Source organism: Rhincodon typus, chromosome 1 (assembly GCF_021869965.1).
Source record: "Rhincodon typus isolate 14 chromosome 1, sRhiTyp1.1, whole genome shotgun sequence".
NCBI classification, from domain to species: domain Eukaryota; kingdom Metazoa; phylum Chordata; class Chondrichthyes; order Orectolobiformes; family Rhincodontidae; genus Rhincodon; species Rhincodon typus.
In genome coordinates, this window is record NC_063332.1 from 93,484,391 (window position 1) to 93,510,493 (window position 26,103).

Consider the following 26,103-nt stretch of genomic DNA (forward strand, 5'->3'; position numbering starts at 1 on the left):
GTTTTTCATTATTCGTTGTTCATTTTTATGATTTTTAACAAATGAATAGTGGGTCCACAGTGAATTTCTGAGTGAACGATGACAGCTGAATTGAACTGAACTGAAATGCATTTGTACAGGTGGCAGAAACTGCTGCCAGTTTTAACAGTACTATATAATAGCAGAGTTTTTATAATCTGCATATTCCGTTCCAAAGATTTTGGCAGAACACTATCATACACAAGATTAAGTACATTCTAAATTTCTGAGTGACATTCAAAAATTAAGTATTTAGATTAACTTGATACAAATTTTGTGTACTTTTTAACAACTTCTCCAAAATGTTATGCATTCTTTTAAGATCAAAAGACTTATTTCCAAATATAAATAGTGGAATTTAATGTACCCTGTGTAGGTTTGGAGGTTGGGGAGTTGAAGTTATGTGACTGTGCAGAGTGGAGTTCTATGACCTCCAAAAGGCTTACAACTGGCGGTTTTCCCACTGGGAGGTAAATTGAGAGCCTTAAGTTGTCGCTTTTGGGACCACTAAGGACCAAGCCCACTACTTCAACCAGTGGCAAACGGTGAGCTTGCCACATAGGGAAGCTGTCCAGAAAACTCTGCTGGGTTTACTACTAACCTACCAAGAGGGGTATGCCTTACACAAGGACACCATGTTCCTGATCCAGGGATTTGGCATCAGAAATAGGGAACTCTGCAGTATAACCTCACCAATAACCCCTTCCTCTGGCCTCATCTGACCCACACTCAACTCTTCCCACTGGCGAACCTTGGTGAAGGTCCCACCATGGAACTGGGAATGGTGACTACTCCAGATTCATAGAATATAGAACAGTACAGCACAGTACAGGCCCTTCGGCCCACGATGTTGTGCCAAACTTTTACCCTAAACCTAAGGTCTATGTAACCTCCACCCCTACCTTATACTATCATCCATATGCCTATCTAATAGCCACTTAAATGCCCCTAATGAGGCCGACTCCACTACCCTTTCCGGCAATGCGTTCCACGCCCCTACCACTCTCTGAGTAAAGAACCTATCTCTGATGTCTCCCCTATATCTACCTCCACTCACTTTAAAACTATGCCCCCTCGTAATAGCTACCTCCACCCGAGGAAAAAGTCTCTGGCTGTTCACTCTATCTATACCTCTGATCATTTTGTACACTTCTATCAAGTCACGTCTCATCCTTCATCGTTATAAAGAGAAAAGCCCTAGCTCTCTCAACCTTTCCTCGTAAGACCTTCCCTCCATTCCAGGCAACGTCCTGGTAAATCTCCTCTGCACCTTTTCCAACGCTTCCATCTCTTTCCTGTAATGAGGTGACCAGAACTGGACACAATACTCCAGATGTGGCCGAACTAGGCTTTTGTATAGCTGGAGCATAACTTCACAGCTCTTGAACTCAATCTCTCTATTAATGAAAGCTAACACATCATACTTCTTAACAACTCGATCCACCTGGGTGGCAGCTTTTAGGGAACTGTGGACATGAACCTCAAGATCGCTCTGCTCCTCCACACTGCCAAGAATCTTTCCGTTAACCCTGTATTCTGCTTTCAAGTTTGTCCTTCCAAAATGAATCACCTCACACTTTTCAGGGTTAAACTCCACCTGCCACTTCTCAACACAGCTCTGCATCCTATCAATGTCCCTTTGTAACCTTGAACAGCCCTCCGCACTATCCACAACTCAACCCACCTTCGTATCGTCCGCGAACTTACTAATGCATCCTTCCATTCCTACATCCAAATCATTTACAAAAATCACAAATAGAAAAGGATCCAGCACAGATCTTCGTGGTACACCACTCATAACTGAGCACGATGTTGAATATCTTCCGTCCATTACCACCCTTTGTCTTCTAAGGGTCAGCCAATTCTGAATCCAATCTGCCACATTTCTCCCTGTCCCAAACCTCTTTACTTTCTGCATGAGGCCACCATGGGGAACCTTATCAAATGCCTTACTTAAATCTATGTATACCACATCTGCTGCTCTACCTTCATCCACGTGTTTGGTCACCTCTTCAAAGAATTCAGTAAGGTTTGTGAGGCATGATCTACCCCTCACAAATCCATGCTGACTATCATGAATCAAACTGTGCCTATCCAAGTGATCATAAATCCTATCTCTCACAGCCCTTTCCAATAATTTTCCCACCAATGAAGTAAGACTAACTGGCCTGTAAGTTTAACTGGCCTGTAATTTCTGGGGTTATCCCTATTCTCTTTTTTTGAACAAGGGAATGACATTTGCCTCTCTCCAACCTTCCAGCACTATACCCGTGGACAGTGAGGACGAAAAGATCATCGCCAAAGGCCCTGCGATCTCTTCCCTCGCTTCTCATAGAATCCTTGGATAAATCTCATCAGGCCCGGGGGACTTACCTATCTTCAAGTTCCTCAAAATTCCTAGTACATCTTCCTTACTAACTTCCACCTCCTCTAGCCTACCAGCCTGTTTCACACTGTCCTCCTCTACAACTAGGTCCCTCTCAGTTTTGATTACCGAAGAAAAGTATTCATTAAGGACCTCTCCTATCTCTTTAGGGTCCATGCACAAATTCCCTTTACAATCCTTGATCGGCCCTACCCTTTCTCTGGTCATTTTCTTATTCCTCACATACGTGTAAAAAGCCTTGGAGTTTTCCTCGATCCTATCTGCAAAGGTTTCCTTATGCCCCCTTATAGCTCTCCTAAGCCCTTTATTCAGCTCGTTCCTGAATAACTTGTTTCCCTTTAGAGCCTTTTCCGATCTTTGTTTCCTAAATCTTATATAACTATCCTTCTTCTTCTTAACCAGTCATTCGACCTCTCTTGAGAACCAAGGCTCCCTCACTCGACCGCATCTTCCCTGCCTGCTAGGGACAAACATATCGAGCACACGCAGTATGCATTCCTTAAACAATCTCCACATTTCTATAGTGCTCTTCCCTGACAGCATCTGTTCCCATTTTATGTTACCCAGTTCTTGCCTAACAGAATTGTAGTTACCCTTCCCCCAATTATAAACCTTATCCTGCTGTATGTATCTATCCTTTTCCATGACTATTGTAAAAGTAACAGAGTTATGATTGCTACCATTAAAATTCTCTCCTACCAACAGGTCTAACACTTGGCCCGGTTCATTGCCAAGCACCAAATCCAAAGTGGCCTCTCCTCGTGTTGGCCTGTCTACATACTGTGTCAGGAATCCTTTCTGAACGCACTGGAAAAAATCCGCTCCATCTAAACTATTACAACTAAAAAGTTTCCAATCAATATTTGGAAAGTTCAAGTCACCCATGACTACAACCCTGTGCCTTCTGCACCTTTCCAGTATCTGCCTCCCAATCCGCTCCTCCACTTCTCTGCAACTATTAGGGGGTCTGTAAAAAACCCTGAACAAAGTGACTGCTCCTTTCTTGTTCCTGACCTCAACCCAAACTGACTCTGTAGACATATCACTCTTGAACTGGAGATAAATACTGGGTAAATACTATAACTCTCAAACTCAGTCCTTGTATTGTAGAACTGCTGGCCTCTGATTGGCCAGCATCTCTTGAAGGCAAGATTTCTTCCCTATTTGGGGCTTAAATTGGACAGGAGACCTGTGTTGCCCAGTTAAGTGCCTGATTTTCTCATACAGGCATCAGGCATCTCAGTCAAAAGTGGTGCTGGGGTTCCCACAAGTTCTTCAACAGGTGGGAGAAATTACCATTATTATACTAAATACCAACCAAAGAATGTGAAATATGAGTTAATGATAAACGTTTGCGCATTTTCTGAAATAGCTTTTGTTTGTTTATGGAAATGTACCTTCATTAAAAACTATAAAAGTTGATATACTCAATGCCAATGCCTATATATTTGCAGGGGAAATGCATATGTCAAATAAAGACACACACTCGTTCTCTAATTATCAACATATGCATTATGAGAAGCAGTATTTTTATTCTGAAGTGCTTTAAAGCAAATACATTAAAAAAATCAGAAATCTGTTGACAATGAGGAAAGCAGTAGGGGTCATAATCTGCAAGTGTAAAAGAAGCAAAAGGAAGTCTTGGTGGAGGAATAAGTCAATGGGGGGCTAATCATGGTAATGGAACAAGAGGTTTCAAAATAAATAAATGACAATTCAGAACCTATTATCCCCAGCCTTCCTTTTCCACAGGTTACTGAGCCCTTATTCTCATCTCTATATGACTTCAGCACAATAACTCTCCATTGTGATTTCCATTCCATTCCCAAAACCCCTTTACCGGTGCTCTCAAATCGCTGGACAGTTTTTTTTTCTGATCCTAGAACTGCCAAAGATGCCCAAGCACTCAAACAATTCTTTAAATTTCTCCCAGATTCTCTTCTCATTGATTCTAAAGCCCAGGACTATGCTTGCATTCCAGTGATTTTGTTTTGTACTGTTTCTAGAATCTTGGGGTACTGACCTTGGGATGACTCTCCAAATATTGGTAGACACTTAGAACCTACCTAAGTACTACTTGCCATTGAGTTGAAATACTGCATGCAGTTTTGGGGACTCCATTGAACGAAGAATATAAAACCAATAGAAAAGATATTGGGTAAATACAGTAAGATTTTACCAAGGAAAAAAAAATTGTTTTGAAGAGGTATTGGAGTGACACTTTTTGTTCACTGTCAGAAATTGTGGAATAATCTGACAGATCTTCAAGATTGACAAAGGCTTTGATTAAATAGTGAAAGGTTGATTCCACTGACTAGTAACAAGAGAGATGAAATTTAAGATAGATCACAGAAATAATAAAAGGGATGGCTAAACAAACACATTAACAGTATGTTTAGAACATGGCATGTTTTATCACAAACCACTGTTGAAACAATTTTCTAAATTCATTCTAAAGGAAATTAGTTGTCTGAAAAAATTTGAAAAGCATAACAAATTACCAGGTGAAGGGCAATTAGTGTAAGTAGTACAAAATACCTGTTCATGGGATGAAAGCCCTGTTTTAATGCTGTAACAATCTAAATTTGGATATTATAAAGTGTCAACACTACAGCAAAATTTTCCAGTCCATCCCGAGATGAACGTCTAAAGGCCTGATTTTAAAATGCAGTGAAATCAAGTAATGTTATGCAAATGCCAAATTCACACTGGAATAGAAATTTGTCGTGCAAATGGTAATGCAAAAACTAGATTACACAGATTCATAAAAGGTAGCATAATGAGAAGTTCATTACCTCCAGTTGATTATCAATATTCAGAATGAGTGCCCACATATCTGCTCGTAGTCCTGTAGGACAACCCTGTCGAATGTACTGCTGAGCTGCAGCACTGTCTTGTTCAGACAAAACTAGAGGTAAACAAAAGATTAGTTTTATATGACTAAATAAACACCAAAAGCTACACCTCGGCTGTGAAAATATTTCCCAGTGGAGGAAAAGCAAAGGAAAGCCACAGGAAGGAACTGGACAATGGCTGACTATGACCACATTTGCTTGAAGTACAATTCCATACTCACATTATAGTTAGAATGAAATACATAATAATCGTTACATGTGTATTACCCTTCAAATTACATCTGTAAACATTCATATTGTATTTTTCTATTAGTTTAGACAGCTCCTTGCACGTTTATACAACTCTTGAAGGTAATATACACAGGTTTTTTGTAATAATTTCCAAATTGGTTTCAAGAAAGTAAACTACTTAAAAAATGTTTAAGAGTTGCATATAATTTTTTGAAACAAATCCCAGAAGAATATTTCTATTCTACTCACGATTTTCATACCAGTGAGAACTGATGTAGCTTTAATGTGCCCTACATCATACAGCAGATTGTTTATTTTTCACATCTCTCAAAACATTGAAAGCAACCAGAAGGAACTGCATCAATGATGGTTGTATCTTCATTTGACCCTAAAAGTTGTTGGGAGCTTATAAATAATGGCCTCATTCAAACATGTGTATCATATTTCCTAGTGTCAAATTCACACTCCAGAGACACAATTCAGCAAATTAATTTTGCATTCATGTTGATAAAAGATGTAGTTTAAGGCAAGGGCAATGAGAAACTAGAGTAGTGATATGTGAAATGAGACTTTGACTATGATTTGATAGAAAAACCTCAAAGTGAAATTGCAACACATAGAATGCTTCTGGTATAAGTGTAAAGCTCTGGCCTCCATGGAAGCAACGTTTTGTAGGAGGCCGCAAATATGACCTGGTGGGAGGTTGACCTCACCATCACATTGTCAGGTTTGATACTGTCCAAGAAGAAGAAAGTTTTATACCTTGTCATATGATTTAGAACATTTCAACATTAGAGTCTCGATTTTCATCATGACAGTGGAGAGCCTCTGTATCCGACAAAAATGGCAGGAATGGCTGAAAAGTGCAAGACCTGTTCCTGAAAACGACTCTTCCATTTTTGTAGCGTGGAAATGCAGGTGCATCAGGATCTCAAATGCAAGTTTCAAGAGCAAGTTGTCCATTTAAATTGTCAACTGAAGTCAATCTTTTGTAATCAAAAAGAGTGAAACCCAAAATATGCATACTAACCTGGTAAGAACAAGTCTGAACTTTGTGCATTTCTTAGGATAGTCAAGATAATGTTTTGGATATGGTCTTGAGACACCTGTAAGGTAGGTACAGTTCCTTTTGGGAGATAAGGTCCTCTTCAGAGTTGTTTAAAGCGAGCATGAATGTGCACAAAAGTGCACAAACTCATTAACTGTCAAAATAATTGGAACTATTAACAGAACAGTCAAAATTAACTGCCAAAAGTGTCAGAAGAAACAGTAAGGAAGATATATCAAACATGTCAAGACTTAGCAAAACTGTTAAGAGAACCTGTCAAAAGCTACTCTCAAGGGCCAAGTCAATTATTGCTTACTAGTTCAGTCTTTCTGTTTTTGTAATCTTGAGGGTTTCTATTGCTGGATTAGTGCTCAATGTCTGATTCACAACTATTATAACAGCAGGATGCCTGTGATTTCACAGTCTGATTAACAGATACATGTGATTGTAGACTCTGTAAAATGGATCTATGAGTTCCAACATTTGTGTTATAAAGGATTAAGCACATGAATTAAATGTTTGCCGTTATAAGGCTTTTTGTAGTTGAAGTAATGTAAATGTCTTTTTTTTTTTCAATATGATGAAGCCCACGATTGACATTTAGGACTTTATTTAATATAACTTAACTTTCTCTCATCTCTGCATTGGCCCTGAGGTCTATCTATTACAGGTGAGTTGTCATGGTAGGTGTGTGCAATGATTGGTGGGTGGAGGTTCAGGACATAAAGGACCACAGAGCTGGAACATGGGCATAGGTTGAAATGGAAGGTGATGGGTTATTGGAGTTGATATGAGAGGTTAAGGGGTGAGGTGATTACAGAGCAATGAATGTTGGCCAGCCAGCGACGTCCAAGTCCCGTAAGTGAATACATGAGATGGCATGATTCAGCATAGATGGAGTAAGGGGAGTGTGTGCTGGTTGAAGGTAGGAAGTGTGTTTTATGTTTTGTTCTTTCTTCTTAAATTTTATACACAGTGACAGAGTCCTGAGGAGGGACTTCTGCCCATCCCAAATCCGCATTTGGCATCCTCTTCATTCTCTCCAAGGTCATCCGTCCAGACTTCTAATATAGCCTGCCGAAAATCTGATGTTCGGGCAGACATTTTTAAACATGGGTTCACAGAACCAGGAATTTTCCTGATTTGGCATACCCAACTTGCAGATGAAAATTCAGGCTTAGGTTTTGTCAAAAATTAACGACATAGGTTATGTACACAGACAAATAATAGGCTATAGTCATATTTAATATTATTCCAACAATCAGAAATATAGATGATAATATAATGTGTCACAGTCAGCTTGCTCCATCCAAAACATGCAAGATGCAGAAATGAGGCACCTGAGTTTAAAAAATAGTTGATTCCACATTACATAGTAATGAATGGATGGTCCAGAAGTCATAAGGAGTTACAAAGGACAGGTTTAGTGCTGCTGCATCTGCCTTTCAGCATTTTAGTGCATGTAATTTGAGGAAAATGTTTTTTCTTGTCTCTGTCTCCCAAAAGTTAAATATTGTATATATAACAAAAGGCTTAATATTTGTAACACTCTGAGGGCACTGCACTAAAAAGGGCATTATCAACATTATTTCATGACAGATTCACATTAAGTATTCTGAATTCAACACGTATAAGTAATAAGACATTAAAATCAACAAACGAATGAAAGACATACATGCGAACATATAAATCAATAGCAGGAGTAGGCCAATCAGCCCTTCAAGCCTGCTCCACCATTCAGTAAGATCATGCTTGATCTGATTGTAACCTCAAATCTGCATTCCCACTTATCCCTGATAACACTTTTGCTCTTTGTTTAACATGAATCTATCCACTTCTGCCTTAAAAATATTTAAGGACTCTGCTTCCACCACCTTTTCAGGAAGAGAGTTCCAGTCGTACAATTATATCAAGTGGACTCTTATATCTGAGTAATGTAGGCTATGGCAAGATTTGTGGCAGAATTGGATGAGAATCTGGTGAGGCTGAAATTGATATCAGAAGCAATACTATATGGTGGATTCTTAAAGAGACACAAGTGGCATAGACTATGGCAAGATTTAAGGTACAATTGGACGAGAATCATGCAAGGCCAATCTCAATGCTGGGCACAACTTTCTATCTTTTATGCTTTTGACAAACAGCATGGCAAATTTCTCACTAAGCAACAACAAGCTGCCAATTAAAGGGGATTACTGCTCATTAAATGTCAAGTTAGACATCAAGAAAACTCAACATTGAAATCACAGCAGACATTTGGCAAATTCAACTTAGTGCTTACTCAAACAACTTCCATGTTACATACAATCAAACAGCACCTCAGGGCACTATGCACCAGCCTTCATGCACCTGAACATTGACTTCCAGCATTTGCCAATCCCCTACGATCATTATGGCATCTCTTAGACACACTGGCAGTGTGCTCTGGAAGTACTTGCATTGCTGGGTGTTGGAAATCGAAAGTGCACAATGGGGAAGAAAATGGCTGCAACCACACTCAAGTGGCTAGGGTAAAAGATGTGACCTATGAAGGAAGGCCTGCAGGGCACAATGATATTAGAACATCACATATTGACCAAGAACTGGACAGTACTCAGGCCTCTCATCCTCAGAAATCAAAGAGGTAGCTTCCAGCAGAGTTGACCATTTCACCGCAAAGGTAATTGACATGCTGGCAGTACCAGCAAGAGACAAGAGAGAGAAGGCTTTGCAGCCAGTGGTTAACAGTTGTGTACAATTAATGACACTGACAGTTGGGTTCATTTAAGAGGTGCAGTGTAATGAAGAGTAGTACTTACTTGTTTGGCAGGACATGCAGATTTCTGCATCTCCAAGGAGCAGTCCCAGTGTCGTCCTATGAAGGCCGGGATTCTCCCCTCATATAGAGCGAGGAGCATAATGTCAGGCAGCCCTCCAGGGCTCTGAACACCCTATTTTGGGCTGTATTCTCTGTAAGGAGGAAGATGGCACCTCCAACGTTGAAAAACTCATTGCTACTTGTGCTCAAGTCTTGAGATGGGACCTAAACCTGGAACCTTATGAATCGGAACCAAAAATGCGACCAACTAAGCCACAAATTCAGCCATATAAATGTTAACAAGGCAAGTAGCAAAAGTAGAGTGTCATATATTTTGAACATTTCCCAGAAACTCGGGTAGCAACCAACAGATAGGTGGCCACAAAGTACAATCTGGGCCATTGATGGGAAAGTATGGATAATAAAGATAGTTTTCACGAGAGGTAGCAGCAGAAGGAAAGGACTCGAAGCAAACAAATTACTGAATACAAATACATTTGGCTGACATTAACCAGACCAACGAATGAAATAAAAATGTGTTGTGGAAATGTGTGTAAGGCCTCAAACACCAGAAGTAAGGAACTTTTCCAAGTTTCATATACCATGCTGGCAAGAAAGTATCCCTGAAACAAGTCCTTCAGTGAAAGTAATATTGAATGTTTTAAGAAAGTATTGAATGCTTTAAGAAAAGGGCAACTGGTGTTGTAGTTATGTCACTGGACAAGTAATCCATAGGCCCAGGCTAATATGCTGGGGACATGGATTCAAATCCTATCATGGCAACTGGTGAAATTTAAACTCAATTAATCGTTCTGGAATTTTTTTATTCACTCACAGGATGTGAGTGTCACTGGCTAGGCCAACATTTACAGCCCATCCTTAGTTGCCCTCGAGAAGGTGGTGGCAAGCTGCTTTCTTGAACTGCTGCAATTCAATTGGTGTGGGTACGTCCACAATGCCATTAGGAAGAGGATTCCAGAATTTTGACCCAGCAACACTGAAGGAATGGCAATATACTTCCAAGTCTGTATGGTGAGTGGCTTGAAGGAGAATTTGAAGGTGGTGGTGTTACCACATATCTGCTGTCCTTATCCTTCTAATGGTAATGGCCACGGGTTTGAAAGGTGCTGTCTAAGGACCGTTGGTGAATTACTGCTGTGCATTTCGTAGATCATACACACGGCTGCTACTGAGTGTCAGTAGTGGACAGAGTTAACATTTGTGGATGGGGTGCCATTCAAGCAGGATGTTTTATGCTGGACTGTGTCAAGCCTCTTGGCTGTTGTTGAAGCAGCTCTCATCCAAGCAAGTGGGAGTATTCCATCACAATCCTCACTTGTGCAATGTAGATGGTGGATAGACTTTAGGGATAAGAGTTGAGTTAGTCACTGCAGTATTCTGAGCCTCTGACCTGCTGTTGAACTACAGTACTTATAACACTAGTCCTGTTCAGTTTCTAGTCAATGGTAACTCCCAGAATGTTGATGGTGAGGGATTCAGTGATGGTGATATCATTGAATGTCAAGGGGAAATTGTTAGATTCTGTTTTGTTGGAGATAGTCATTGCCTGGCAAAAATGTCAGTTGCCACTTCATCAACCCAAATCAGTTTATTGTACAAGTCCTGCTGCATTTGGGCATGGACTGCTTCAGTATATGAGGTGTCAGGAACATTGTGTTGAACATTGTGCAGCATCAGCAAACATCCCCACTTCTGACCTTATGATGCAGGAAAGGTCATTGATGAAGCTGAAGATGGTGGCAAATTAGACTACCTTGAGGAGCTCCTGTACAGATTGTCTGGAGGTGAAATGACTAACACCCAACAACCGCAACTACCTTCCTTTGTACTAGTCTCAGCAGTAGGATCACAAAACTATCATTGATTATTGTAAAAACCCATCTGTCCACTAATATTCTCCAGAGAAGGAAATCTGCCATCATTACCCAGCCTGATCTATATGTGACTCCAGATCTACAGCAATGTTATTGACTCTTAACTGCGCTCTGGATTGGCCCACCAAGCCACTTATTTCAAAGCTAATTAAAGATGGGCAACAAAAGCTAGGCCTATCAGTGATACTAAGATCCCATTAAAGAATAGAAAAACAAACTTTGACGCTCCCCAACATTAATCTTCTCTTGTGCGCATTATTTTACTACTTTCTCTTCATTTCTCTCCTCACAAGAGGACATGATAAATTACATAAATTAGTGAACAAAAATTATCTGCCTCCAGTCTTTTGCCAGTGGCCCTGTAATCAGTTTGAATATGAACAAGGCTAACACACACTTGGAAAGGCTATTAGCATTAAGAAATTGGCAAGCAAAGGACGAAATCAGCGCGATTCTGAGTCATTTCCAGCAGGTTCTTACCTCTTTGACCAAGACGTATATACTCACTTTCAAACAACTCTGTAAGAGACAATGTGCAGTTATAGTATAAATTAGAACCAGAAAGTAACTCTGTAATAATCAGAATTCTATAAAGCCGTCTGGCCATTTAACAAAACATCACAGGTCGGGAACCATTCTCACAGAAATGATTGCATTTAGTTTACAGCACAGAAGGACATTAAGTTCATCTTGTCTTTGTCACCTCTTTGCTGGTGCAATCTAAAATTCATCCCACTGCCCTTTTCTCTAAAAGATGCTGCGCTCCAAAATCACTCTATGCAAAGAAAATTCTCCTAATGCTGTTCTTGTTGATGAGTCCATTCTAGTAAAACACCTTTTATAAAAAATTTGAAAACATTCTACAATGAAATGTGCATTCTCCAATGGGAATGGCTCAAGTACATTGAGTTTTCTTTTATTCATTCACAGGACATGGGCATTGCTAGCTAGGAAAGCATTTAATGTCAATTTCCAGTTGCCCTCGAGAATGTGTTGGTGAGCTGCCTTCTTGAACAGCTGCAGTCCATTTGCTGTTGATGGACCCACAATACCATTACAGCGGATTTTAATCCAATAAAACTGAAGGAATGGCGATATATTTCCAAGTAGGATCATGGGTGACTTGGAGAGGAACTTGAAAGTGGTAGTGTTCCCATATATCTGCTGTCCTTGTCCTTCTAGATGGTAGTGGCTCCGGGTTTGAAAGGTGCTGTCTAAGGAACTTTGGTGAAATTCTGCAGTGCATCTTGTATATGTTACACACTACTCTCACTGAGCATCGGTGGACGACAGAGCAGATGTTTGTGGATGTGGTACCATATCAAGCAGGATACTTTGTCCTGGATAGTGTCAATCTTCTTGAGTATTGTTTGAGTTGCACTTCACCTTATTATTTGTCATGCCTGTGCTGCTGCTGGCATGCGCTCTTTCACTCTTCATTGAACCAGGGTTGATCCTCTGGTTGATGGTACAGATAGAGTGGGGTAAATGCTGAGACTGCAAACTATGTCGCTGTGCCTCATGAATGTGTTTCTTTTAACTGCAAAAATACACTTTATTCATAAAAAAAACTGTAAGTACATAAAAAAAGGTCCTAAAACAGTTCTGTACAGTCTTCATGGATGGAAAAAAAACAACATACTTAAATGGCAGGGAGGCGATGGCCTATTGGTATTATCGCTGGACTGTTAATTTAGAGACCCAGATAATGTTCTGGGGACCTGTGTTCAAATCCTGCCATGGCAGATGGTGGAATTTGCATTTAATAAATATCTGGAATTAACAGTCTAATGATGACCATGAATCCATTGTCAATCATTGGGGAAAAACCCATTTAGTTCACTAATGTCCTTTAGGGAAGGAAACTGCCATCCTTACCTGGTCTAGCCCACATGTGGCTCCAGACCCACAGAAATATGGTTGACTCTTAACTGTCCCCTGGGCAATTTGGGATGGGCAATAAATGCTGCCTAGCCAGTGATGCCCTCATATTGTGAATGAACTAAAAAAAAATTGACATTCCTCAGAGCTTCCCTGCAGTGGCAAAACAAAGGCATTTTCTACTCATGTGAAGAAATCTATTTGTTCCTTTTGAGGCAATGAGGGGGTCTCAGGACATAATGGACCCTCATTATACTTTGGCAGAAAGACCTTAGATGGTGATCTTTCCCCACTGCACTTTGGCGGCAGCTACCCCAAGCTTCAGTGCATTCCTCAGCAGATAGTCTTGGACCTTGGAAATGTGCCAGTCTCCAACACTCAGTCGAAGTCGACTCTTTACACAGGATGACCTAGGCAGACCAAAGAGCATCCTTCTCAAGTTAATGGTTGCCCAGGCACAGTCGATGTTGGTCTCAGTGTGCATCCTGGGAAACAGCCCATAGAGCACCCAGTCCTGAGCCATGAAGGTATTCAGGATGATCTTCAACAAAAACCACTGCATCCCTCTCCAGACCTTCTTTGCAAAAGCACATTCCAGAAAGAGATGTGTGACAGTCTCTTGTCTCTACAACTGCTTCAAAGGTAGTGTGCAATGGCAGATAAGTGTGGATGTACATGAAGGATCTGATAGGTAGCGCCCTTCTCACCAACAGCCAAGCTATGACTTGGTACTTGTTGGAAAGTTTTGGCAAATAGGGCATTCTGCCAGAGATAGTAGGAACTGCAGATGCTGGAGAATCCGAGACAACAAGGTGCAGGGCTGGATGAACACAGCAGGCCAAGCAGCATCATAGGAGCAGAGAGGCTGACGTTTCGGGCCTAGACCCTTCATCAGAAAAGGGGGAGGGGAAGGGGGTTTTGAAATAAATAGGGAGAGAGTGGGAGGCGGATAGAAGAGGGATAGAGGAGAGGATAGGTGGAGAGGAAACAAACAGGTCGAAGAGGCGGGGATGGAGCCAGGAAAGGTGAGTGTAGGTAGGGAGTTAGGAAGGGGATAGGTCAGTCCTGGGAGGACGGACAGGTCAAGGGGGCGGGATGAGGTTGGTCGGTAGGAGATGGAGGTGCGGCTTGAGGTGGGAGGAGGTGATAGGTGGGAGGAAGAACAGGTTAGGGAGGCAGGGACGAGCTGGACTGGTTTTGGGATGCGGTGGGGGGAGGGGAGATTTTGAAACTTGTGAAATCCACATTGATACCATTGGGCTGCAGGGTTCCCAAGCGGAATATGAGTTGCTGTTCCTGCAACCTTCGGGTGGCATCGTTGTGGCACTGCAGGAGGCCCAGGATGGACATGTCGTCTGAGGAATGGGAGGGGGAGTTGAAATGGTTCGCGACTGGGAGGTGCAGTTGTTTGTTGCGAACCGAGCGTAGGTGTTCTGCAAAGCGGTCCCCGAGTCTCCGCTTGGTTTCCCCGATGTAGAGGAAGCCACACCGGGTACAGCGGATGCAGTATACCACATTGGCAGATGTGCAGGTGAACGTCTGCTTGATGTGGAAAGTCTTCTTGGGGCCTGGGATGGGGGTGAGGGAGGAGGTGTGGGGGCAGGTGTAGCACTTCCTGCGGTTGCAGGGAAAAGTGCCGGGTGTGGTGGAGCTGGAGGGGAGTGTGGAGCGGACAAGGGAGTCACGGAGAGAGTTGTCCCTCCGGAAAGCAGATAAAGGTGGGGAGGGAAAGATGTCTTTGGTGGTGGGGTCGGATTGCAGATGGCGGAAGTGTCGGAGGATGATGCGTTGGATCCGGAGGTTGGTGGGGTGGTACGTGAGGACGAGGGGGATTCTTTTTTGGTTTTTATTGCGTGGACGGGGTGTGAGGGATGAGGTGCGGGAGATGTGGGAGACACGGTTGAGGGCGTTCTCGACCACCAAGGAGGGGAAGTTACTGTCCTTGAAAAAAGAGGACAACTGAGATGTACGGGAGTGGAATGCCTCATCCTGGGAGCAGATGCGGCGGAGGCGAAGGAATTGGGAATAGGGGATAGCATTTTTGCAGGAAGGTGGGTGGGAGGAGGAGTATTCTAGGTAGCTGTGGGAGTCGGTGGGCTTGAAATGAATATCGGTTTCTAGGTGGTTGCCCGATATGGAGACAGAGAGGTCCAGGAAGGGGAGAGAGGTGTTAGAGATGGTCCAGGTAAACTTAAGGTTGGGGTGGAAGGTGTTAGTGAAGTGTATGAACTGTTCGAGCTCCTCCAAATGACTTTGACAGTCTGCTCCGGAACCATCCGACAGGATCAACCCTCTACTTTTCCCACAGGGTCTTGAGGACATTATGTGCTGACCACTGCCTGATTCACTTATGGTCAAAGATGTTTTTCTTCGCAAATTTTTCCACGAGGAATAGGTGATACGGAACGGTCCAACTACTTGAATCATTCCACAGCAGCAAAGTAAGGACCATCCTTTGCAAAGTTGGGTACAGGTAGAACCTCAGTACATAGTGACACTTGATGTTTGCATACTGAGGGTCTTCGCACAGCTTTATGCAACCACACACAAAGATGGCCATCAGGATGAGGCAGAGTTGGGTATGTCTTCCTCCGCTCCCTTATCCAAAGTCTTGTATATGGTGTCGCTGCAGACACGGTCCATCTTAGACCTCTGGATGAAGTGGAAGATGGATCAGGTGACTGCAGTGGCATGGGCTCAGGGAATGGGCCAGATCTGCACCACACAGCTACACAGTGAGTACCTCACACCTGATGACCAGGTTTTTATCCTCAATAGAGAGGCAGCAGTGCTCCCAAAGCCCTGTTAGTGCCTCACTTTGACAATATGCTTTTCCCGATTTATAGCGCACATCCCAGCCCCTCCATTCCATAATTTTATCACCTTCCGGTAATCTGGCCTGATGGTGAGGGGCTTAAAGGATCAGTCAGCCTAGTTCCCAAAGAAATTGGCTTCGCGTTTGCCTCAAACTAACAGTTTCAACTTTTTCCAGACACTCATCAGTCTATGCACTGACAGTGGATCTGAGCAGAAAATAGCATCTCATCCATGTCCAATCTTGAGTTCGAGAATCATCCTCATAACTAGTGCTTTCCACTCCTGTCATTACCTTAATGAGTCAATTCTGAACACACCATAGTTATGGCTATTCTGTTTTCTATGAAATGGTGAATCACAAAATGCGCACTCTAATTGTGCTTGAACAAGTGTTTTATATAAACTTATCATTTACTTCATGCTTCCATTTCTAGAAGAATTATTACTGTGAGGAAAATGCAGCATTTGCATTTTTGAAATAAAAGTTTTATTTTAAATTTTGTGATAGATTAGGTTGCATTTACCCTAAATAATGTTCCACTGATGCAAATATTACAGATATATTTTTTAGAAAATGACAAGATCTTTAGCCCTAGTCTAGGTAAAAAAAACTTGCTTCTGCACTACGCAAAACTCTAGAATACTATAAACTTTAACATGATAAATTAAATAGTTAAAAGCACTTAAGTTTTGCACACAGCATTGAGTGCTAAAATATATAATCAGGGTTGTAGCATCATCTTGTGAGACTTTAAACAAGTGGCCTCAATCTAGAAATTTACTCCCTTAACATAGATGGGAAGGAGAAAGAAATCATTTGGCAACACACGTGAAAACCCTGTAAAATACCACACTAATTAAAATGTAGTTTTCTGTTTATGCAATGGTGTCATAAATTGGTGCTACACATACTAATTCAAACTATTATGACATGGCTTTGTACCTCACAAAATTAGTTCCCAATCTTGACAATGCAAACAAAGATGTTCAATGATCGTAACCATAGAATGTGTATTAAAGGGGATGAAATAAGGGCTAATCGGTGGTTTAAATGATTAGTTAATTATTCAATCTATAATTTCTTTTGGGAAAAAAATTCAACATGAGGAATTCCTAATGCTCTAAAAACATTAAACAATTAAAAGAATTTACCTGTAGGGATCTGCATCGAGTCATCAATTCCAAGTTGTTCATAGTTTAAAGCTAGCTCAGCAAACAGATCCCTCTTTGCAGAATAAAAAGGGAAAACGTAATCAACAAATTTGTATGCACTGAAGATTTTGTGACTATAAAAAACTCTATGACAATAATACTGTTGTGTAAGTCACCGTAGATAGAGGACCATAGGCTGCTCTTTCATTAGAAAGAACATAGAACATAGAAGAGCTCAAAGGAACAAGCCCTTCAGCCCACCATGTCTGCGCCAACCATGATGCCACTCTAAACTAAAAAAAAGTTTAATTATTATAGTCCCAGACAGCTTATTTCTTATTTGACAGATGACTTGCGTTGGTTTAAACTGAGGGTCAGCAATGCCTCAGGTGAGGAATGTGGTTGAGAAGGTGAGCCCTTCATGGTAAATTCAGCCCAGGAATTGAACCTGTGCTGTTGATGTCATTCTGTATTGCAAACCAGCCATCCAGCCAACTGAGCTAACTAACCCCAAATAAAGTTATTAGCCTCATATTATTAACATTTTTCTACATTACAAACCAGCTGTCTAGCCAACCGGTTAACATGAAGCAAATTTAAGGCACTGCAATGTTCCTACATTCCATACTACACCATGGAATGTTGGGACACAGATCTGATCCAGAATTCTTGAATAGCAAATTCCTTGACCTCATGCATACCAAAACAAGAAATAAAAGCCAGTTTAGAGAGAAATAATTGGAAGATTAGGATTTAAGTTAGCTCATGGTGGTCTTGCATGCCATTCTATAGCGAATTCAACACTGGGCAAGCTCTTACAGCAGGTTGCCAAGAAATGGTGCGCTCAATACCAAGATAATCAGGATGTACACAAGTGATGGAGTGAAGGAAGGCATTATCAAAGCAAAACCCAGAAACACTTATTGAACCGATTCAAACAAACTCAATGTTAATAACAAAAAAAAGCTGAATAATAAAGACATGTACTTGACAAGCAAGAAAAGGCATTAAATACAATTACTCAATTCTGATGTAAATCTAGAAGCAACAAAACAAAAATCAAAGTGAATTTACTTTAATTAAATAGGATTTATTGTGAGGAATTCCCCTCTTCCACTCTGCGACTTCCTTTCAAGACTTTTCTTCACTTTTGCTTAGTATCAGGTCCATTTTTAAATGCCCCTTTACTAATTCTACTCACTTCACTGTAGTTATGCCATTAATTTTTTTTCACACAAATACTTTATTAGTCAGTATTCAATTTCATTTGCTAAAATTAAATTATTTTGCCATCTGCCTGCCCAGTTCTAAGTCTAAGTCATTCTGCAATTCATTCACTGCATCAACGTTCCCTACGTCATTCTCAAAATTATTAGTGTTATAATTGGTATCTTGGGATTTTCAATAGCAAATTCCAGAATGTTTTGGAGTGGTGATTTGGCAAAATAAAGATTCCCCAAAAACAGCATTGTTTTCTCTCAACAAAACAACTCAAGAGATGCATGGAGATTATATCCATTTCAAAATACATGTTGATGAGTTTTTGTAATTACAAAAGCTTTGTTAGAAACAGATCTGACACCACATGCAATGATCTCAACAAATCATTCTTATAACTAAATGTAAATTTTTACAATAACTTTTCAGATTGGTAAAATAAATTTGCACTTCAGAATATAAGGACCATGGAAGCAATGTTCTCATTTACAGTTAGAGTATTTTGTCAAGAGAGATTCATGATGCTTAGTACGCTATGGCAACTTTTCTCACACAATCTTCCACTCTTCACCTCATTAATTATGTAATCGGCTCTTCAGTGCCCTTCAACAGGAGAGGCAGAGGTGCTCACTAGTGCTGGGAACTTGTGGCCTTCATGCCTCTGATATTTAAAGTCCAGCTGCATACCACATCAGACACTGCAAGACAGGAACTGCCCCTCACAATGAGGTGCCTGAACACTGTCAGTGAAGACATGGCCCAAATCTGCAATTCTCACCATTGCATGTATCACGTCCATTGAATAGCTCTCACTCACCTCAAGCTATGAAACAACTGAACCTTCTTGCATTCACTTGCTGCACTTCACAAAAACTGCCCAAGAGAATCAAGACTGGTAAAGGTTGTTATGAATAGAAGCTTTCTCCCTCTGGTCAAGGAGAAACTGCTGAATTTTGCCAAAGAAGTGCAAGACTATGAGGATGGTTCAACATCAACAGCCACCCAAACCCAGCGTATCAGGCTGCGCTGCTGTCCCACTACCTCCAGCTCTAACTCATCCTAAATGTAGGAGGGGAGGCAATGGCCTAGTGGTATTATCGCTGGCTGTTAATCCAGCAACCCAGCTGATGTTCTGGGGATCTGGGTTCAAATCCCACCACAGCAGATGGTGGAATTTGAATTCAATAAATATCTGGAATTAAGAATCTAATGATAACCATGAATCCATTGCTGATTGTCAGGGAGAAAACCCATCTGGGTCACTAATGTCCTTTACAGAAGGAAACTGCCATCTTTGCCTGGTCTAGCCAATGTGTGACTCCAGACCCATAGCAATGTGGTTGACTCATAACTGCCCTCTAGGCAATTAGGGATGGGCAATAAATACTGGCCTAGCCAGTGATGCTTTCATCCCATGAATGAATAAAAAAAACATGCACAAGCCGTTTTTTTCTTAGACAACTAATTCCTTTTCTTTTATACAGATACCCGTGGCACTCAGCAAACTTCAGCCATGGAGGTAGCTGTGCCAAAGACCCTCAGTATTACTTCTGAGGATGCACCAGCAGGGCATCCTGACGATCTACCTGTACTCCTCAGACTCATTGCACTGGATTCGCAACAACAAACTGACTGTGGCCAAATCTCCAGACTTTAGTAGGACGAAGTGCCTGACACTAAGGTACAAAAACAAAGTTGCTGGAAAAGCTCAGCAGGTCTAGCAGCATCTGTGAAGTAAAAAACAGAGTTAACGTTTTGGGTCCAGTGACCCTTCCTCACAACTGGAATTCTGAGGAAGGGTCACCGGACTCGAAACATTAACTCTGTTTTTTTCCTTCACAGATGCTGCCAGACCTGCTGAACTTTTCCAGCAACTTTGTTTTTGTTCCTGATTCTAAGGTTTTTGAGTAGATTTGTAGCTCGGGTTGTGGATGTTGTGGTTGGTTGGCTCGCTGAGCTGGTTCATTGTTCTGCAGACATTTCATTATCCTGCTGGGTAACATCATCAGCGCCGCCTCCGATGAAGCGCTGTTGTGTTTTCCCGCCTGTTATTTAAACTCTGGTGTCTGTTGAGCTAGGTCACCTCACTTCTAGTTTTCCTTTGCAGTGGAGTATATTTAGGGTCTAGTTCTATGTGTTTGTTGATGGACTTCTTAGTGCAGAACCACGCCTCTAGGAATTCCCCTGCTTGTCTCTGCTTGGCCTGTCCCAGAATCCTGGTGTTGTCCCAATCAAACTGGTGGTTTTCCTTATCCAAGTGGATGGAGATGAGTGACTTTTGTTCGAGTCTTTTTGTTGCTAGTTGATATTCGTGTACTCTTGTAGCTAATTTTCTTCCTGTCTATCCAATATAATGTTTGTTGCAGTCTTTGCAGGGGATCTTGTATATTACATTGGTCCTGTCCATTGTGGGTAACGGGTCTTTGGTTTGGGGTTGGTGTAGGGTTGATGTGGGTATGTGTGTTACTCTGATGCCCAGTGGTCGTAGAAATCTTGTGGTCAGTTCAGATGTGTTCTTGATGTAAGGTAGCGTGATGAGTGTGTCAGGGCGTGCCGTATCTTCCTGGTGTTGTTCATGTAATAGGCATCTTCTGACCCAGTTTTTCGGGTATCCGTTGTCCTTGAATACTTAGAGGAGGTAGTCTTCTTCTTTGTGGCGTAGTTCTGCATTGCTGCAATGTGTTGTTGCCCGGTTAAATAGAGTTTTCACACAACTTCGTTTGTGGGTGTTAGAGTGGTTGCTGTTGAAATTCAGTACTTGGTCAGTGTGTGTGGCTTTCCTGTGTACCTTTGTTAGGAAGTCCCATTGGTCCTGTGCTCCACTATGACATCAAGGTTGATTCACCATGGCCAACTCCCTGGACTGTAACTGGACCAGCCCCTTGACTGTGTGTGACTTTACTACCTAATAGCATTTCCCTTAGCTGTGGAGCTGTGTGATCATCAGCGTGCCAAAGCATTTACATCCGGTTCCGGAAGGTGCTGCCATGCCCAGACCTTGGAGGATTGCACAACAGAAAAAAATTTAGGGGGATGCAAAACTCCATGACTGTAGACCCCTTGCAATAAGGACTGTTTCCCTTTGATTTTCAGAGATGGCCATTGCTTGAAGCAGATGCAGTGTGTCTACGGCTAAAGCTGCAGACATATGCCACAGTGTGACATTAGCATAACCCAATGGCATACTGTAACATGACCAGCCCCTTAACTGATCAATTTTCCCCACAAGCTGCCTGCTTCTCCCTTTGTGCTAAAGAGCAATGCGAGCCACAGAGGTTGGCAGCCCAGAACTTTTCACCCAAGAGCCTGTGAAAGCAATGCAAGCAACAGAGCTGGATGTCGCAGCTGAGCACTGAAGAGTTAATACATTAAAATTCAATGCAAGCCAGAGAGGCTGGCAGTCCCAAATAAGCACAAAGTGAATGAGCATTAAGAAAATTAATTCTGGCCTTAACATGCATCCTGTTTAAATGCATGAGATGTATGTACGTGCCTGCACGCAAAGCTACCTGGCACAAGCATGCAGGTCGTAGATGTCCCTGAGCTCCAAAGTCAAGTGTTAAAGAACTGAAGTTGCATGACTATTGGACTGAGTTCAGCGTAATGATGTAGTGAGGCAAGTAGTTTGCCCTTGTTGACTTGTGTGGACAAAGGGCTGAGGAGGATGTTGGCCATGGAGCATGCAGGGACACTGTGTTGAAGACAGGGTTGGATGAAGGCCAAGAAAAGCAAGCAGCGAGCTGCAGCCACCAGGTATGTGCTTTGGCTTTCATGTCAAGAATTTGTTGCATCTTGTTTTTCAGGGAAGCAGAGGAGGACTGGAAGTAGCATAGAAGTAAGGCGAATTGAACTAATAATGAGATACAAATACATGTTAATAAAGTAAACTGCTCGATGGCAAGATCTAAAATTGCTATTTCAAGCTTAAAAGGAAAATCAGGAAACATTTTCTAGCTTAACAATAGTTCATGATCATAAAATTTGCTCATTTTGCTCATGGCAAGAATAAATGAAAACCAAATTTAAAAATTCCAGTGGTAGAGTTTCAGGAAATTGTGGGAACAGTGTTCAAAATTGTACTTTTAAGTTTCCAGCATTATACATTTCCATAATATCAAATGCAAGACCTTCTCCAAGTACAATTGGCACTTTTTCCATTTTTTATAATATTAAATACTAAATTTAGTACAATTTCATAAATACAGTGGAAAATAGATTTAATCAGGAAAAAAATTAGCATTTTACTGACTAATCTTCTACCTGTGAATAGTCTGATTTAAAGTCATTGAAAATAACGTTTCAAAAAAAGGAACTATTTAATAGTTTCATGGTTTACATTTGTAGAGTTTACACTTCTTAGTAAAGAAAATATTCTTTTAATGACAAAGTTTTACAACATTATACCTAGTGCCTCTAAACCTAAGAAAGGTACACAATATAAAGCATCTTCTCTCACAATCTTGCAATTTCAGCCTGCAGGACCAAAACCAGTTTTGTGAGGGAGGCTTCCTCCAGGTGAACCAAATCTTCATTCAGGTTGAAAGATCAACAGAAAACTTAGAAGTGTTTCCACTTTAACACAAATCTGTTTGAAAGTCCACCTTTTTATGGTTTTGTCAATTCAGCCCAGATTGCTGCGATTTTATTAGCAGAAAGAAATAGAATGTCTCACGTTTGGCTTTTAAAATCTGCAAGTAAAACTGGTTTTAAGGCCATTTACAAAACTGCCAGCCTATGTCTCCCTGAAGTCACAGTTAATCTTTCTCCCCATCTTTGTGTTATCTGCAAAATATAATGGTGTTCCTATAGCAAATATTATGTCATGTATTCTTTTAATTCATTAAGAGCAATGACTCAAACGCTGACCCAGGAATAACGACTGTTTACATCGCATCATGTCAAAACAATATTTATTTACCACTACTCTGTTTGTAGCCCTTTAACCAGATCCTATTCATGTTATGTCAGTCTCTTTACTATCATTTATTTTAGATTAGCAATGAGCCTTCTGTGGAGCACATTGTCAAATGCTTAAAATGCATATACAAAACATCCACAGAATTTACTTTGTCAATAAATTACTTCTTACTTAAATAACTCAGCTAGTATTTTGATAAAATGGTTAGCTGGTTTATCCCATTTTGAGGAGGCATTACATTGGCAACCTGCTAGTCTTCATGTGCAAATTTCAAAATCAATGATGTTCATAAAATTGAACAAAGTGCCTGTTATTTCCTATCTTACCATCCACAATATATATGTGACATTAGGGTACACTGCCTCTGGTTTCATTGTTTTTTTTCTAAATACATGATAATAGAATTTACATTGCTATTGGAACAGTATACACTGAACTGAAGAAATAGTCTTCATAAATGCTGCAAATTTGTGGGCAAGGTGTGAAGGAGGGATGAGATTAAAAAAGAAGGCTTATTGCAATATTTCTTAGCATAATGGTAACTTCTGCTTCTAACAGTTTGCACAGTGGCTTGGTGGAAGAAAATTGCCAGAAAAATATTTTTCAATTTAATTTCATACTAACAAAGACAAGTTGCTGATTTGCTCAGCAGAATGCTTGCCTTCTAGGTAAAATCTTACCTACCAGCTCGGGAAGGTCTTTTACTGGCAAAGGAATACTGATTAAGCCCCAGCTACTGCGCAGACCAGTTGGATCACCACCATCATAATTTGGATTACGAAGATTAATTAGCACCTGAAAGAACAAAATGAATAACAGATAAAATCACAGCTTTACAAATAATATCTCTCTTATTGCAGTTGTACAAGATGTTGGGGATGCTACATTTGGAGTACGGTATGTGGTTCTGGTTCCCCTAGTATATGGAGTACTGTGTGTGGTTCTGGTTCCCCTAGTATAGAAAGGATGTTATTAAACTAGAAAGAATGCAGAAAAGATTTACTATGATGCTACCTGGACTGGACGGTGTGAATTATAAGGAAAGGTTGGATAGGCTGGGCTTATTTCACTGGAGCGCAGGAGACTGAGACGTGACCCTATATTCAGTGCATTGAAGTCCCAGAGTACAGTGCAAGATAGTGGACGAAGACACATCCTTCCCTGACGCGCTTAATGCTTTCTATGCTCAGTTTGAACAGAATGCCAGTGGCGTTGTCATGCCTGGCCCAACAACCCTAGACACACCTGATCCCCCCATCACCACTTCAAACGTCAGATCGGTCTTCCTGGGAATCAACCGAAGGAAAGCGACAGGCCCAGACGGTGTCCCCGGCCGAGCACTTAGATCCTGTGCAGACCAACTGGCGAGGTATTCACCGATATCTTCAATCTCTCCCTCCTACAAGCCGAAGTCCCTACCTGCTTCAAGAAGGCCACCATCATTCCCGTACCTCAGAAAGCACATGCAATGTGCCTTAATGACTATCACCCAGTAGCTCTGACCTCAATAATCAATGAAGAACTTCACGAGGCTGGTCATGGCCCATATCAACTCCAGTCTCCTAGCCTGCCCACAAACTCCTACAATTTGCCTACCAATGTGACAGGTCCACAGAGGATGCCATATTCCTATCCCTGTACTCATCCTTGGAACACCTGGACATCAAAGACACCTACATCAGACTCTTGCTCGTTGATTACAGCTCCGCCTTCAAAGCCATTATCTCCTCCAGACAGATCTCAAAAATGCATGACCTTGGCCTCGGCTCAGCCCTCTGCAACTGGATCCTCAGCTTTCTGACCCACAGCCTGCAATCAGTGAGGATAGGTAACTGCACCTCCTCCACACTAACACTCAATACTGGAGCCTTCCAAAGATGTGTCCTCCGCCCCTTACTGTACTCCCTTTATACCTATGACTGTGTTGCCAAATTCCGAATGAACGTCATCTACAAGTTCACTGCCAACATCACCGGATGGATATCTAACAATGACGAGTCAAACTACAGAAGGGAGATAGAAGGCTTGGTGACATGGTGCAATGCAAACATTCTGTGTCTCAACATCAGCAAACTAAAGAACTGATCATTGAGTTCAGAAAGAAAGAAGGCGAACACACCTCCATCTACATCAACTGAACTGAGGTTGAGCGGGAGTTCCTTGGAGTGACAATAACTGACAAACTGTCCTGGACTTCCCACATAGATGCAACAGTCAAGAAGGCACAACAATGCCTCTTTTTCCTTAGGCAGCTCAGGACATTTGGCATGTCCATAACGTCCCTCAACAACTTCTACAGATGCACCATTGAAAGCATACGGGTGCATATGGCCTGGTATGGCAACTGCTCTGCCCAGGACTGTAAGAAACTACGGAAGGTTGAGTGCACAGCTCAGACCATCACAGAAGGCAACCTTCCATTTATGGACTCCATTTACATGGCTCACTGCTGTGGAAAGGCTGCCAACATCATCAAAGACACATCACACCCTGGTAATGATCTCCTACAACCTCTTCCGTCTGGCAGAAAATACAGGAGCCTGAACACACGCACGAGCAGGTTTAGGAACAACTTCTTCCCGGCCATTATCAGACTGATGAATGGACATTCTAGGTTCAAATAATGCTGATCTTGCTAACATTGATCTTGCCTAGTGCACGCCCTGTACAATGTAACCTGCATGACTCTGTCTATGTCTTTTTGATCTGTACATCCTTTGCTTACTATGACCTACCTCATAAACAAAGCTTTTCACTGTATTTTGGTATACATGACAACACATAAATCAATCAATCAATCAGTCACCCCTTCAAAAAACTCAATCAAATTCACAAGACACGATTTCTCAGGCATAAAGCCATGCTGACTATCACAAATGAGTCCTTG

The 26,103-nt window shown here is 41.5% G+C and overlaps 1 protein-coding gene across 1 annotated transcript in view; it reads right to left on the reverse strand.

The window, feature by feature from the left end:
- Window positions 1–5,166: 5,166 nt before the first annotated feature.
- Window positions 5,167–26,103, reverse strand: part of LOC109922424 (TBC1 domain family member 19) — a 45,340-nt gene continuing 24,403 nt past the window's right edge. Inside the window, exons 7-10 of the mRNA XM_048601707.1 lie at window positions 23,901–24,011; window positions 17,081–17,153; window positions 11,711–11,749; window positions 5,167–5,312 (exon numbers count right to left, since the gene is read on the reverse strand). Coding sequence (XP_048457664.1) covers window positions 5,167–5,312; window positions 11,711–11,749; window positions 17,081–17,153; window positions 23,901–24,011 — 369 coding nt within the window. The remainder of the gene's footprint in view (window positions 5,313–11,710; window positions 11,750–17,080; window positions 17,154–23,900; window positions 24,012–26,103) is intronic.